The sequence below is a fragment of the Thalassophryne amazonica genome, chromosome 7, assembly GCF_902500255.1.
Source record: "Thalassophryne amazonica chromosome 7, fThaAma1.1, whole genome shotgun sequence".
Taxonomy (NCBI): domain Eukaryota; kingdom Metazoa; phylum Chordata; class Actinopteri; order Batrachoidiformes; family Batrachoididae; genus Thalassophryne; species Thalassophryne amazonica.
Window position 1 is genome coordinate 6,744,958 of NC_047109.1, and position 16,671 is coordinate 6,761,628.

A 16,671-nucleotide genomic window follows, 5' to 3' on the forward strand; every position below is an offset into this window, starting at 1 on the left:
GGCCCTGCTCGTGTCCATAGCCTCCTCAGCAGGTGGAGCTGTAGCCACACGGAGCTCTCTGGCAGTGACGCGTGGGGACGACGTCACCTTGTCGGAACCGGAAGGGGGAGGGACGGCTCGTGCCCGGTCACGCCCCCCGGCCTGCTCCCGACGATGCTCGTTTAAACGGTTGTCTAAGCGTATAACTAAATCGACAAGCCCGTCAAAATCCCGCGGTTCCTCCTTAGCCAGTAGGTGCTCCTTAAGGACCGGGGACAGTCCATTTACAAAGGCGGCACGGAGCGCAACGTTATTCCAGCCGGACCTCGCTGCCATGATGCGGAAGTCGACTGCATACTCGGCTGCGCTACGGCGCCCCTGTCTCATCGACAGCAGCACGTTCGAAGCGGTCTCGCCTCTGTTGGGATGATCAAACACTTGTTTGAACTCCCGTACAAACCCAGTATAAGACGTTAGGAGCCGTGAATTCTGCTCCCAAAGCGCCGTAGCCCAGGCGCGTGCCTCTCCTCGAAGCAGATTAATAACATAAGCCACCCGGCTAGCGTCTGATGCGTACATGACAGGGCACTGTGAAAAGACGAGCGAACACTGCATGAGGAAGTCTGCGCACGTCTCGACACAGCCCCCGTACGGTTCCGGAGGGCTTATGTATGCTTCAGGGGACGGTGGGGGGGTTCGTTGAACGACCAGTGGAACGTCGGATACAGGCCCAGGACCAGCCAGAGGAGTGGCTGCAGCAGCGCCCTGATCGCGCGCTTCCACCCTGGCGGTGAGAGCCTCCACCCTCCGATTAAGGAGGACATTCTGCTCGGTCACTAAATCTAACCGAGCCGTGAAGGCGGTTAAGATCTGCTGCAGCTCACTCAACACGCCTCCCGCTGACGCCTACGCTCCTGGCTCTTCCATTGGCCGTTCAAGCTCGGGTTGACGCCCCTCGGGATCCATGACGATGGCCGAGAAATCCTGTTGGGAAGGTGTCGTAGCACGGACCCACAACAGGGGGCGCAAATGAACGGACAATGAATAAGCCAAAAAGGTAACAATTTAATGTTGTGATAATACACAACGAAACGTACAGTAATTTGCACAGTCAATTTAACACCAGGTGACGTGTGGGCAGGCTCGAAGATAGAAGACCCCCGACGAGAGAGAAGCCACGTCCCACACGGCTTCCACCACCAACGGTCTGAAGAACACCGGAGCCGCCAAGTCCCGAGTCCTCAGGTGGCCTCTGTCTTCGGCTGTCGACCCTGGTACTGCTGGCAGAAAGCAGAAATATGATGAGTGAGTATGAGTCCGCACACTCAGTAATTCTCAGTCCAAACACAGTGAGGAGGGAGCACCTCCACCTCCAAACTAGGAACACACTAGCAGCTCCTGTAACCACTTATCTGGATGGAGTGAGAGGCGAAGACGTCGCCTCTCTCACTGACCGCCAACCCAGCTGAAAGGGCACCACAGGACAACGGCTGCAAACAGATCAGACGTAAGTCAGTTTAAATTCAGCAGAGAAATTACCTTGGTAATGGTAGTCGATTTCTCGGCGGGGAGGTGGAGTTGCAGTCCGGCTTTTATGGTGGTGATGATGAACGAGTGACAGCTGGTGCAGAGGATGAGTGACAGCTGTCACTTCTTCTGGGTCTGGCGCCCTCTCGTGCTTGGAGCCCGCACTCCAAGCAGGGCGCCCTCTGGTGGTGGTGGGCCAGCAGTACCTCCTCTTCAGTGGCCCACACAACACTTTCGATAATATTCAGGAAGTGTGTGGAGTGTGTAATAGAAATTTATGCTCAGTGGTCATGCTGCTGTATATTGATAGGCCAGTTAATTAAAAAAAAAATCTAAATTATGGCTATTTGGATTAAAATAGACATTATACAGTATCAATAGTCTTTGTGCTAAATGGATATTTTTTTCATTTACAAATGCTGTTATTTATAGTTAGACATCAACCTGTCCAGGGACTACAGGTGGAAATTAGTATTTTTTGCTATGACCTAGCACAGTGCATCTTTCCTGTTTTTTTTAGGTCAATGTATTATTGTGCACTGTCCCTGAGAAATAAAATCATACCATTATTTAATTAGTTTTCAAAAGTTAAAAACTTCTAGTTAATGACTACATCAAGTTTCTCATGCCTTAAAATGTACTAAAGCACTCACACACACACACACACACACACACACACACACACACACACACACACACACACACACACACACACACACACACACACATATGTATACAGTGGTATGCAAAAGTTTGGGCACCCCTGATGATTTCCATGATTTTCCTTCATAAATCATTGTTTGTTTGGATCAGCAATTTCAGTTAAATATATCTTATAGCAGACAAACAGTAAATTTATAATTTAAACAAAATTAGGCAGGTGCATAAATTTGGACAACCCAACAGAAAAAAAAATACATCAATATTTAGTAGATCCTCCTTTTTAGAAATAACAGCCTCTGAACGCTTCCTATAGCTTCCAATAAGAGTCTGGATTCTGGTTGAAGGTATTTTGGACCATTCTTCTTTACAAAACATCTCAGGTTTGTTGGTTTCCGAGCATGGACAGCCCGCTTAAAATCACACCACAGATTTTCAATAATATTCAGGTCTGGGGACTGAGATGGCCATTCCATAACGTTGTACTTGTTCCTCTGCATGAATGCCTTAGTAGATTTTGAGCAGTGTTTAGGGTTGTTGTCTTGTTGAAAGATTCAGCTCTGGCACAACTTCAACTTTGTCACTGATTCATGAACATTGTTCTCAAGAATCTGCTGATATTGACTGGAATCCACGTGACCCTCAACTTCAACAAGATTCCCAGTACCTGCACTGGCCACACAGCCCCACAGCATGATGGAACCACCTCCAAATTTTACTGTAGGTAGCAAGTGTTTATCCTGGAATGCTGTGTTCTTTTTCAGCCATGCATACCGCCCCTTGTTTTGTCCAAATAACTCAATTTTAGCTTCATCAGTCCACAGCACCTAATTCCAAAATAAAGCTGGGTTGTCCAAATGTGCTTTAGCATACCTCAAGCAACGCTGTTTGTGGCGTGTATGCAGAAAAGGCTTCCTCTGCATTACAGCATCATACAGCATCTCTTTGTGCAAAGTGCGCTGTATAGTTGAACGATCAAATCAAATCAATTTTATTTATATAGCGCCAAATCACAACAAACAGTTGTCCCAAGGCGCTTTATATTGTAAGGCAAAAGCCATACAGTAATTACAGAAAAACCCCAACGGTCAAAACGACCCCCTATGAGGAAGCACTTGGTGACAGTGGGAAGGAAAAACTCCCTTTTAACAGGAAGAAACCTCCAGCAGAACCAGGCTCAGGGAGGGGCAGTCTTCTGCTGGGACTGTTTGGGGCTGAGGGGAGAGAATCAATGATACACAGAGACACTATCTGCAGCAAGATCATGTTGTAGGTCTTTGGAGCAGGTCTGTGGGTTGACTATGACTGTTCTCACCATCCTTCGCTTCAGCTTATGAGATTTTTCTTGGCCTGCCACTTCGGGCCTTAACTAGTACTGTGCCTGCGGGCTTCCATTTCCTCACTATGTTCCTCACAGTGGAAACTGACAGCTGAAATCTCTGAGATAGCTTTTTGTATCCTTCCTCTAAACCAAGATGCTGAACAATCTTTGTTTTCATTTCATTTTAGAGGTTTTAGAGGCTCCCATGTTGCCACTCAGTGCTATATGATATATTTATATGATATATTTAACTGAAATTTCTGATCTAGACAACCAATGATTTATAAAGGAAAATCATGAAAATTATCAGGGGTGCCCAAACGTTTGCATACAACTGCATATATGGTTAGTTGAAAACAGCTTCCTGTGCTGCATGACAATCGAAAGCTCTGCAGACCGGAATCTAGCACGGAGATCATCAGGAGAGAATGTGTTGTTGTTTCGGGCTCTTCCTCTCTACAGCTTTAATGATGCAAGAAGCCCCCTCACCGATGTGAGGTCTCCTTCCCAGTTTGACTGTATGCCTTTGCTGTCAACCATCAGGACTCGCTCCAGCTGGTGTCCTCTCTCTTCAACCAGATCCAGTGACTTGCTTTCTCAACAGTCTGCTGTTATCATGGCATTCCCTTTCTTCAGCCCAAGTCCAGCCACTCCCATCCACTTTCTGACACTAGTTGTGATGAAACCTCTGTATCCGACTTTGACTGGGAAATGCATTACCACACACACACACACACACACACAATGGCAGCCACTTCGATTCCAGTATGGCTACTATCTTAGTTTCTGACATTTCCAGCACTCAAACCTTGAGTTTCTCATGCCTTAATACTTATATTAAGACTCTTAAATCAGGTTTTTAACCTTCTGGTGGTTGGCTCTCACTGCGGTATTGTATCACTTCCTGTTCCGGAGCACAGCGGTGTTTTGCTGTATCTGTTAGCTGTTTAATCTGCGCAGTTAGATTGATCTAGTTATCTAGATTATGATTTGTTTCCCAGTGTAATCTTCACGTGCCTTAACTAAAGCACTCCTTCTGCTGAATCACCTCTAAATTATTTATACATTATTCACTTTGCGTGTTTTTAGGAATCCGCTAGCTTAGCGCAGCTACTAGCTCTTAGCCGGTTTAGCATGGCGGCTTCTCCTGTCTCTCCCGCACTTTTCTGCTCTGGGTGTGAAATGTTTAGTTATTCCTCGGCCTCCTTTAGCAGTAACAGTACTTGTAATAAGTGTAGCTTATTCGTAGCTTTGGAGGCCAGGCTGGGCGAATTGGAGACTCGGCTCCGCACCGTGAAAAATCCTACAGCTAGCCAGGCCCCTGTAGTCGGTGCGGACCAAGGTAGCTTAGCCGCCGTTAGTTCCCCCCTGGCAGATCCCGAGCAGCCGGGAAAGCAGGCCGACTGGGTGACTGTGAGGAGGAAGCGTAGTCCTAAACAGAAGCCCCGTGTACACCGCCAACCCGTTCACATTTCTAACCGTTTTTCCCCACTCGACGACACACCCGCCGAGGATCAAACTCTGGTTATTGGCGACTCTGTTTTGAGAAATGTGAAGTTAGCGACACCAGCAACCATAGTCAAATGTCTTCCGGGGGCCAGAGCAGGCGACATTGAAGGAAATTTGAAACTGCTGGCTAAGGCTAAGCGTAAATTTGGTAAGATTGTAATTCACGTCGGTAGTAATGACACCCGGTTACGCCAATCGGAGGTCACTAAAATTAACATTGAATCGTGTGTAACTTTGCAAAAACAATGTCGGACTCTGTAGTTTTCTCTGGGCCCCTCCCCAATCGGACCGGGAGTGACATGTTTAGCCGCATGTTCTCCTTGAATTGCTGGCTGTCTGAGTGGTGTCCAAAAAATGAGGTGGGCTTCATAGATAATTGGCAAAGCTTCTGGGGAAAACCTGGTCTTGTTAGGAGAGACGGCATCCATCCCACTTTGGATGGAGCAGCTCTCATTTCTAGAAATCTGGCCAATTTTCTTAAATCCTCCAAACCGTGACTATCCAGGGTTGGGACCAGGAAGCAGAGTTGTAGTCTTACACACCTCTCTGCAGCTTCTCTCCCCCTGCCATCCCCTCATTACCCCATCCCCGTAGAGACGGTGCCTGCTCCCAGACCACCAATAACCAGCAAAAATCTATTTAAGCATAAAAATTCAAAAAGAAAAAATAATATAGCACCTTCAACTGCACCACAGACTAAAACAGTTAAATGTGGTCTATTAAACATTAGGTCTCTCTCTTCTAAGTCCCTGTTGGTAAATGATATAATAATTGATCAACATATTGATTTATTCTGCCTTACAGAAACCTGGTTACAGCAGGATGAATATGTTAGTTTAAATGAGTCAACACCCCCGAGTCACACTAACTGTCAGAATGCTCGTAGCACGGGCCAGGGCGGAGGATTAGCAGCAATCTTCCATTCCAGCTTATTAATTAATCAAAAACCCAGACAGAGCTTTAATTCATTTGAAAGCTTGACTCTTAGTCTTGTCCATCCAAATTGGAAGTCCCAAAAACCAGTTTTATTTGTTATCTATTGTCCACCTGGTCGTTACTGTGAGTTTCTCTGTGAATTTTCAGACCTTTTGTCTGACTTAGTGCTTAGCTCAGATAAGATAATTATAGTGGGCGATTTTAACATCCACACAGATGCTGAGAATGACAGCCTCAACACTGCATTTAATCTATTATTAGACTCTACTGGCTTTGCTCAAAATGTAAATGAGTCCACCCACCACTTTAATCATATCTTAGATCTTGTTCTGACTTACGGTATGGAAATAGAAGACTTAACAGTATTCCCTGAAAACTCCCTTCTGTCTGATCATTTCTTAATAACATTTACATTTACTCTGATGGACTACCCAGCAGTGGGGAATAAGTTTCATTACACTAGAAGTCTTTCAGAAAGCGCTGTAACTAGGTTTAAGGATATGATTCCTTCTTTATGTTCTCTAATGCCATATAACAACACAGTGCAGAGTAGCTACCTAAACTCTGTAAGTGAGATAGAGTATCTCGTTAATAGTTTTACATCCTCATTGAAGACAACTTTGGATGCTGTAGCTCCTCTGAAAAAGAGAGCTTTAAATCAGAAGTGCCTGACTCCGTGGTATAACTCACAAACTCGTAGCTTAAAGCAGATAACCCGTAAGTTGGAGAGGAAATGGCGTCTCACTAATTTAGAAGATCTTCACTTAGCCTGGAAAAAGAGTCTGTTGCTCTATTAAAAAGCCCTCCGTAAAGCTAGGACATCTTTCTACTCATCACTAATTGAAGAAAATAAGAACAACCCCAGGTTTCTTTTCAGCACTGTAGCCAGGCTGACAAAGAGTCAGAGCTCTATTGAGCTGAGTATTCCATTAACTTTAACTAGTAATGACTTCATGACTTTCTTTGCTAACAAAATTTTAACTATTAGAGAAAAAATTACTCATAACCATCCCAAAGACGTATCGGTATCTTTGGCTGCTTTCAGTGATGCCGGTATTTGGTTAGACTCTTTCTCTCCGATTGTTCTGTCTGAGTTATTTTCATTAGTTACTTCATCCAAACCATCAACATGTTTATTAGACCCCATTCCTACCAGGCTGCTCAAGGAAGCCCTACCATTAATTAATGCTTCGATCTTAAATATGATCAATCTATCTTTATTAGTTGGCTATGTACCACAGGCTTTTAAGGTGGCAGTAATTAAACCATTACTTAAAAAGCCATCACTTGACCCAGCTATCTTAGCTAATTATAGGCCAATCTCCAACCTTCCTTTTCTCTCAAAAATTCTTGAAAGGGTAGTTGTAAAACAGCTAACTGATCATCTGCAGAGGAATGGTCTATTTGAAGAGTTTCAGTCAGGTTTTAGAATTCATCATAGTACAGAAACAGCATTAGTGAAGGTTACAAATGATCTTCTTATGGCCTCGGACAGTGGACTCATCTCTGTGCTTGTTCTGTTAGACCTCAGTGCTGCTTTTGATACTGTTGATCATAAAATTTTATTACAGAGATTAGAGCATGCCATAGGTATTAAAGGCACTGCGCTGCGGTGGTTTGAATCATATTTGTCTAATAGATTACAATTTGTTCATGTAAATGGGGAATCTTCTTCACAGACTAAAGTTAATTATGGAGTTCCACAAGGTTCTGTGCTAGGACCAATTTTATTCACTTTATACATGCTTCCCTTAGGCAGTATTATTAGACGGTATTGCTTAAATATTCATTGTTACGCAGATGATACCCAGCTTTATCTATCCATGAAGCCAGAGGACACACACCAATTAGCTAAACTGCAGGATTGTCTTACAGACATAAAGACATGGATGACCTCTAATTTCCTGCTTTTAAACTCAGATAAAACTGAAGTTATTGTACTTGGCCCCACAAATCTTAGAAACATGGTGTCTAATCAGATCCTTACTCTGGATGGCATTACCCTGACCTCTAGTAATACTGTAAGAAATCTTGGAGTCATTTTTGATCAGGATATGTCATTCAAAGCGCATATTAAACAAATATGTAGGACTGCTTTTTTGCATTTACGCAATATCTTTAAAATTAGAAAGGTCTTGTCTCAGAGTGATGCTGAAAAACTAATTCATGCATTTATTTCCTCTAGGGTGGACTATTGTAATTCATTATTATCAGGTTGTCCTAAAAGTTCCCTAAAAAGCCTTCAGTTAATTCAAAATGCTGCAGCTAGAGTACTAACGGGGACTAGAAGGAGAGAGCATATCTCACCCATATTGGCCTCTCTTCATTGGCTTCCTGTTAATTCTAGAATAGAATTTAAAATTCTTCTTCTTACTTATAAGGTTTTGAATAATCAGGTCCCATCTTATCTTAGGGACCTCGTAGTACCATATCACCCCAATAGAGCACTTCGCTCTCAGACTGCAGGCTTACTTGTAGTTCCTAGGGTTTGTAAGAGTAGAATGGGAGGCAGAGCCTTCAGCTTTCAGGCTCCTCTCCTGTGGAACCAGCTCCCAATTCAGATCAGGGAGACAGACACCCTCTCTACTTTTAAGATTAGGCTTAAAACTTTCCTTTTTGCTAAAGCTTATAGTTAGGGTTGGATCAGGTGACCCTGAACCATCCCTTAGTTATGCTGCTATAGACTTAGACTGCTGGGGGGTTCCCATGATGTACTGTTTCTTTTTATTCACCTCTTTTTGCTCTGTATGCACCACTCTGCATTTAATCATTAGTTATTGATCTCTGCTCCCCTCCACAGCATGTCTTTTTCCTGGTTCTCTCCCTCAGCCCCAACCAGTCCCAGCAGAAGACTGCCCCTCCCTGAGCCTGGTTCTGCTGGAGGTTTCTTCGTGTTAAAAGGGGGTTTTTCCTTCCCACTGTCGCCAAGTGCTTGCTCATAGGGGGTCGTTTTGACCGTTGGGGTTTTTCTGTAATTATTGTATGGCTTTTGCCTTGCAATATGAAGCGCCTTGGGGCAACTGTTTGTTGTGATTTGGCGCTATATAAATTAAATTGATTTGATTTGATTCTCAGAAGCAAAAAAAATATAGTAAAAATAAGTGAAATGGCAACCATTTCTATTACACTTTTCCATGTACTATAGCAGATGCTGACAACACATCACAATTATGTCTCACACTTACCTCCCCAGCTGAGGTTGGTGCCTATTTTTACAGTTGAGTTTATTGAGACAATGCCGGTTAAGTGCCTTAGCCAAAAACACAGAACACAAATGGGATTCGAACCCAGGTCCACATATTGGCAGACCAGCTCCTTATCCAAGTATAGAGAGCCGTCTTCAAATGCAACACTGTCACCTTCATAGTCACCTTCATGCTCTGTGTCACGGAATTGACTCCATGACCACAAAATAGTGGTCACAGAGTGGATCTTCACCAGTGAGCATGACAACTTTCTCCTTCTTTTGGATGTAACTGTACCATCACCTGAATTTTTTGCACATCCTAGCCTGACTACTTTTGAAATGACAACTCAACAAGTAGTACAATAGTTTTTGGCCATCTTGCCATGGTTATCTTTTCAGTTTGTAGATCAGCACTCATTGAAGCTTGCTTTTAAGTTAGCTGTTTACCACTGTCAATACTGTTATCAAGAATCAACATGTTTGGAGGTTTTACTCTGGATTTCTGACTAACCTGCCTTTGCCTTTATCCTAACTAACTGCTGTGCTTCCGTGTCCCTCACAGGAAGTTGCACCAGCAGTTTGAATCATATAAGGACCAGGTTAAGAAGATGGGCGAGGAGGCTAAGCAGGCTCAGGACCAGAAGAGTGAAGCCCCGACTTGTGGAATATGCCACAAAACCAAGTTTGCTGATGGCTGTGGCCACCTCTGTTCATATTGCCAAACGAAATTCTGTGCTCGGTGCGGAGGACGAGTGTCTCTGCGGTCAAATAAGGTAACGCTGGCTTGCGTGTCTGGAATTCTTCCTCACTTAAAACGTGCACAGATGACCCATCCTCAGGAAAATCAGTCCTTAAGGTACTATATGAACTCTCAGGCTGTGAAACATAATCAGTACCTCGGAGCCAGAAGGGACAACTAACATTCTGCATGTCTTTGTTCTGATTCTATTTATTCTCTGTATCTGATGTGATGATTCACACGTTGGCTTACAGTTGTTCTTTGTCACCACTGGAGGGAACTGTTCCTCCCTTTCTTTTCCCATAAAAAATCTGATGGCTCCACTTTTCCACATACATTTTTTTTAAATTATTTTAAAAAATCTGTCATCTGGACTCCTTTGCTCTAATGCTGTCCATTTGTCTGTGAGTAATAAGGACCTACTAATGCCCCTCTTTCTCTCTCTTGTCCCTGTCCTCCCCTCCTGTCTCCTCTTTCTTTCTTTCTGCTGCATTCCTACTCTCATGGAATTGCAACAGGAGGACAAAGTGGTTAGCAAACTTACCTGTTTCTTGGCACTGTGTTGGAGTTGAAGCATTGTGAATGTGTTGCCATGGTAACGTGTGTGTGTGTGTATATATATATATATATATATATACACACACACATACAGCAGTCAACAGTGATAGCACCCCCCCCCCCCCCCCCAAAAAAAACAACAAAAAAACCAATCAGAAATCCAAAGGGAAGTCCTGGTCAGTGTCGTCTGTGAGTCCAACATGTCACATCAGCGGTTCTCAACTGAGGGTGCGACTACCCCTATGGGTACTTGAGAAACTTGAACGATGTATGTGGAAAGATTTGGGATTACAGTTTATTTCTAAAATGATCATAAAATATTTAATCATTTCATAAGTGCGTTGTAGAGCAGGTAGCTCAATGGGATAAGATGTTGCGCTACCAATATGTAGACCCGGCTTTGATTCCTGGTCATGCTACCTGTCTGTGTCAAGACAAGACATTTGGACAAGACATTTCATCTGCATTGTCTCAGTTCCCCAAGGTTGGGGAACTAACCTCTGATGTGCTCTGATCCTGTCAGGGGGAGTTGTATACTCCCACCCACTTTCCACAATAAAATCTGTAGATAAAAACTGGCACCTATAAAGCACACACTTCTTGTAATTCATGGGTTCATTGCTATAATGGAATGTGGACACAGCACCAAGTTTCCACCCAGCAGGTGTCAGCCATTGTACTGCTGTGTAGAAGTCCTGTCAAAACTACATGCAACCAAACCAGCCGGCAAACATGGCTCAAACATTCAGTTGGTGTTGCTCAAGATTCATGTTTGTTGTAACCCAATGACAAAAAAGAAGAAAAAAAAAAAGAGGTTGAGTCCAAACCAGGGCTTTGAACCAGAATTTTTTCCCAACTGGTTTGTTCTAAACAGAACCGGTATTTTAACATTTCTGGTTTTGAGTTCCACCCCAAAACATACATTCCTGAATCAGTTACAACAAAAAATGTATTTCCTGAACTGCTTAATAACGTTCCATGTCAGTTGTGGGACACTGAAAACACTGTATATACCAGACCTGTATGTGGCGTTGTAACGCTCCCACGAAAAATGGAGAAGAAGAGAATAAACCTCAGGCGGAGTGTGGGAGGTCCAGGCGAAACCATTCGGACTATGGGGTTTAGGTGTTGTGGAAAATTGGGTTACCTAACCCCTAACCCTAATTCTGCTGAAACCCCTAGAATGGATTTAATGCACCAAAATTGGCGTGGCATTTATACCAAGGACACTGATCAATCATGTGAATCATTTATCTCCATTTGTTCCAATTTATATGATAAACATTGTCCATTGATGTTAAATGTTTGTAATAAGAGAAACACTGATAAAGCTTGGATCACAAAGGGACTGCTGAAAAAAGTTTTGTATAAGCAATTTTTAAAACTCAGAAGAACAGTTGAAGCTGAGAGTAAATATAAGTCATATCATAGAAGTAGAGAGATGGAATGCCAACTCAAGATCTCGTTCCACTGAGTTCTGTTTGTGAGCTTGTGACCCCGAGATTTCAGCCACTCGGCCGTGAGAGTTGGGGTAATTCACGTCCGGTCGTCTGCCAGCAATAAGCCCAGCGGGGTTGTATATTACATGACATGAAAATTGACATGGAAGTTTTGTAGTTTCGGAATTGTGCACATTGCTAGTTCTTGCATCACGAAGATGTCCAGGATATCTGGGATCAACCGTGTGGCTTCACAGGTGACATTTTAGCAGACGGCGGCTGACAGGATGATGCAGGTGACAGGAGACAACCAGCTAACTCTTGGATGCTGAGTCGACCAGTTCTCAGTCTGGTAACGTGGACAGACTTGTTCCCTCAGATTAAATAGTATTTAGAGTAAAACAAAAATCATCAGTATTTACAGAATTGATTGAGTTAATCTTGTAAAATCAATATAAACACAGAAAGGTGAATATATCAATGATACACAGATGACACAATAAAACAAATGTTTATTTCCATTGTGGTCCATGTGAGGCTAAAACTTGACAACAATAAGGAGCTCGATTAAACATGTAAAGTTTGCAAAGACATTAGAATCTCATCAATTAATGTAAGTAGCAGTAAGTGTGTAGTTTTTATATATATATATATATATATATATATATATATATATATTTGCAATTTACACTGGGATATCACTAAAATAAAATAAGTACAAGTTGAACAGAGAACAATAAGATAAATAAATAGCAACTGTATCCCTGTAGAAGTGCAGATGACAAATTTAGCACCAGGTTTTGGACAAGAAAATAATGGACTCAACGATAAGCTCGTCTTTTGGACCGGAAATCACATTAAAAAATAAAAATAAATAAAAGTAATAATGACTGGGAGATTTCCTTCCAAAATGAAAGTGATACCGTTGTTCAAATCTGGTGACAAACATGTTTTTTCAAACTACAGGCCAATCTCACTGTTACCTCATACTAAATGAGCAGCAATATGGATTTAGAAAAAATTGTACTACTTCACTGGCAGTAATTGATTTTGTGGAACATATTACGAATGCAATTGAAAACAAGCAATATACTGTAGGGTTTTTTTTTTTTTTACTTGGAGAAAGCATGTGATAGCATAGATCATACCTTTATTATTGGATAAATTATGGGAGTATGGCATCAGAAGATTAGTTCATGATTGGATAGCAAGTTATCTGCGTATCAATGTGTTCATAGTGGTGGGATAAATTCTGAATTTTTGAAGTGCACATATGGGGTGCCCCAGGGCTCCTTGGGCCTTTGCTGTTTCTTTTATATATTAATGACATAGGTTTAGTTTCTACGTTTGTGAGTTGCATTTTATTTGCTGATGACACGACTGTGTTTTGTAGTGGGGATCATTTGGGAGATATTCTGTACATGATGGAGAGGGAACTACAGAAGTTCAAACGACTGGTTTGATTCAAATAAATTATTGCTTCCTTTTGGTAAAAGAAAGTGTATCATATTTGGAAATGAACCCAGGAATTTATGTAGAAATTTACTCGTACATGACCTATTGTATTGAAGTTTGGGGAACCACCTACAAAACCAATACAAATTCAATATTTTTACTACAAAAGAAAGCCATAAGAATTATTAGTAATAAACCATATCGTGAGCCAACAAATCCATTGTTTGTTTGTTTTCACATATTTTAAAATTTTGGGATCTGATTGATTATAGCGTAATACAAATTATGTTGAACGTAAAATTAAACTTTTACCACAACATGTTCAGGACCTGTTCAAAATGAGGGACCCCAGTTATAATTTGCATGGAACATTATTATTTCGAAAGTCAAAGATTCAAACTCCTGTAAGAAGTCACTGTGTTTCTGTTAAAGGTGTTAATATTTGGAAATTGTGCCCAGATAATATAAAATAACTTGTTAACTTGGTTGGCTTTAAAAGGCTCCACAAAAATAATTTAATTACTTGTTATGGTGTGATGAATTAGGTTTATTGATTTTGTTTTGTTTTTGAGTTTGTGCATGGTACACTGCTGCTTGCATGTTTGTGTTTTGAAATTTTAGCTCAGTGACTAATTTCTGTTTTGTAGTAGTTATCATGGGTAGATGTATCTTTTTATATACATATGTATACATTTTTACTTTTTTTGTTAAATGGGTGGGCGCTTCTAAGCTTTTACTTCTGCCTACACCCTTTTGGGCACATGGGTGCATTGTTGGATTGTTTTCTTTGTGAACCTCACTGGGTCTTGGTAAACACAAACCTTTTCAAGAATGAAAAAATAATGGTATTAACCAGTTACCATTATTTTAAAATAACTATTCTGTTCCAGAACATAAAAGATTACAAAAGTTTCTGGTTTCGTTTTCGTTCTAAGCAAAATCCCAAAAGTGTCTGGTTTTCATTTTTGTTCCATGAACCGATTCAAAGCCTTGGTCCAAACCCTGTAAGAAGTCCTATATACAGACCTTTCAGTGAAAAATCTATTTTGGCAGGATTTACTTGTACATCTATGTCTGCTGACGTGCCACAGCCACAGTGTTACCAGTGCTACCTGCTTGTTGTCATGCCTTGGATGGTGGCACATTGATGTGTGTGTGTGTGTGTGTGTGTGTGTGTGTGTGTGTGTGTGTGTGTGTGTGTGTGTGAGTGAGAGAGAGAGAGAGGCTGTCAGGCATCATTGAAAAGTGCTTTGAGCATCTGCATCGGATTGGAAAAAGTAATAGATATGCAGGCCAGCTCAAATTCAGAAGGAGCAATGTGGGTTCCATCCTAGTCATGGAATGGTGGACCAGATCAAGAGCCTCTCAAGGATATTACAACCATCTTGTGGGCATGATCAACCAGTCTACAAGTGCTTCATGGACTTGGAAAAGGTGTACGACAGGATCTCTCTAGGTGTCCAGTGGGGGTGCTGTGGGAGTATGGGGTAATGGAACCACTGCAACACATGATGTGGTCTCTATTTGACATATGGCACTGCATCAGACTTGTTTTTGGATTTCAAGGTGCAGTCAGGGACTGCAGGGTGTCCAGATGATGTGGTTATGTTGGCTTCATCAGGCAGTGACCTCCAATGTACGGTGGACAGGTTTGTGGCCTAGTGTCAAGCAACTGGGATGAGGAGCAGCAACTCCAAATTTGAGACTGCAGTCTTCTCTTCAAAAGCATGGATTGTCCCCTCTGTCTCGGGGGAGTTTTTGCTGCACTTGGAGTATCTAGGGGTCTTGTTCACCAGTGGTAGTAATTTGAAGCATGAGATTGATAAGAATTATTGGGGCTGCATCTAATGTTCTGAGGATGCTATAGTGGACCATCATAGTGAACAACCAGAAGGCGAGACATTCAGTTTACCAGTCAGTTGAAACTCCTTTGCTCGCCTAGGGTCATGACCTTTGGGTTATGTTACAAAAACACACAAACAAACAAATAAACAAACAAACAAACAAAAAAACAAGCTTTCAGATCCAAGCGGCGGAAATGACATTCCTCCGTTGGGTATCTGGGCTTACACTCCTGGACCAGGTGAGAAGCTTGAGTATCTGGGAAGAACTTGGAGTAGAGCTGCTGCTTCTTCACATAGAAAAGAGCCAGCTGAGGGGGTTCGGACATCTGATGAAGGAGGGAGGTCTTCTAGGTGCGTCCAACTGGGGGAGGCCCAGTGGAAGACCTTGGACATGTTGGAGTTACTATATCTTCTGGCTGGTTTGTGAATGGCTCAGGATCACCCATAAAGAGTTAGAAGAGTTGGCCAAGGATAGGGAAGTGTGGGATGGGCTACGTGGTCTGGTGCCACGTGACCCTGACCTGGATAAGCAGCAGGAAATGAAAAAAATGAGTGAATGATAAACAGTCCATTTACATGCTGAAAAGTCCTTGACTAGGTTGTGATGTGATGTTGAAGAGGACTATCCTGAGCTGGGAAAACATGCACTGAATGAACTTGAACCTCTTGGGTCTACTGATATGTGTGAAGTAGCCCTCTCAGCTTTGACTCCCATCAAACTGAAGCAGAGGAACAGACTGAATGTGGAGAGCAGCCTCGCAACAGCTCCTGTCCCAAAACGATCAAAGCTTCTGAAAGAAAAACAAGTGTTTCATTAAAGGTCAGCTGACTGATGAACAGGAAGTGAAGCTGCTGCTGGCTGGATCGGAATTTGATTTATTTTTCGCTCACAATAACTGTATCTGTATTAAAGGTTTAATACAGATTTAATCGTCACTTGTGTATAAGTTTAACCTGAGGGTAAGAGAATATAATGAGAAAAAACATAATAAATATATTGTGATTATCAGAAATTTATTGGTGTTTCACTTTGAAAAGCACAGAAACAAAAGCAGTGGTTGAATAAAAATGAACGACATGATTATCTGAATAAATGAGGCTAAATCATCCTGAGAAATTTGTTGGGAAAGTGAAGTACACGGACCCACGCCAGGGGGCGTGAATGAACGGCCAATAGGAAGTCCGAATAAATAACAATTTAATGGTCAAAAACATTTGTAAACCCTAAAATCAAACATTTTAGTCCATCTGTTGTGTGTTTGTAGCAGACTGGCTGCCTGTCGATTGCTGATGATGTCATCATTAAGCGCTAAACATGATTGGCCGGTCAATGCAGGGAGCATTGTGGATAGTGTAGTTCGGGTTGACTTTGGACGTTACAGTGAGTGTTATCGTCTGCTCAACACAAAAACAAAACAGACTAATTTTAACATTTGATTTTATTTCTTTGTGGCTGATGGTATAATTTAATCACCAAGACTCGGTGGGGGAGAGGAGATCTCATGGCACAGCTGTGT

The 16,671-nt window shown here is 42.2% G+C and overlaps 1 protein-coding gene across 36 annotated transcripts in view; it reads left to right on the top strand.

Annotated features, from left to right (window-relative positions):
* Positions 1-16,671, top strand: part of rims2a (regulating synaptic membrane exocytosis 2a) — a 725,652-nt gene that overhangs the window by 118,604 nt on the left and 590,377 nt on the right. For 24 of the 36 annotated variants that reach the window (XM_034173773.1, XM_034173780.1, XM_034173800.1 and 21 more), the window contains 2 exons: positions 9,682-9,892; positions 10,377-10,388. In XM_034173773.1, the coding sequence (XP_034029664.1) occupies positions 9,682-9,892; positions 10,377-10,388 (223 nt within the window). The remainder of the gene's footprint in view (positions 1-9,681; positions 9,893-10,376; positions 10,389-16,671) is intronic. The other 12 variants (XM_034173762.1, XM_034173769.1, XM_034173796.1 and 9 more) reach the window with 1 other exon arrangement.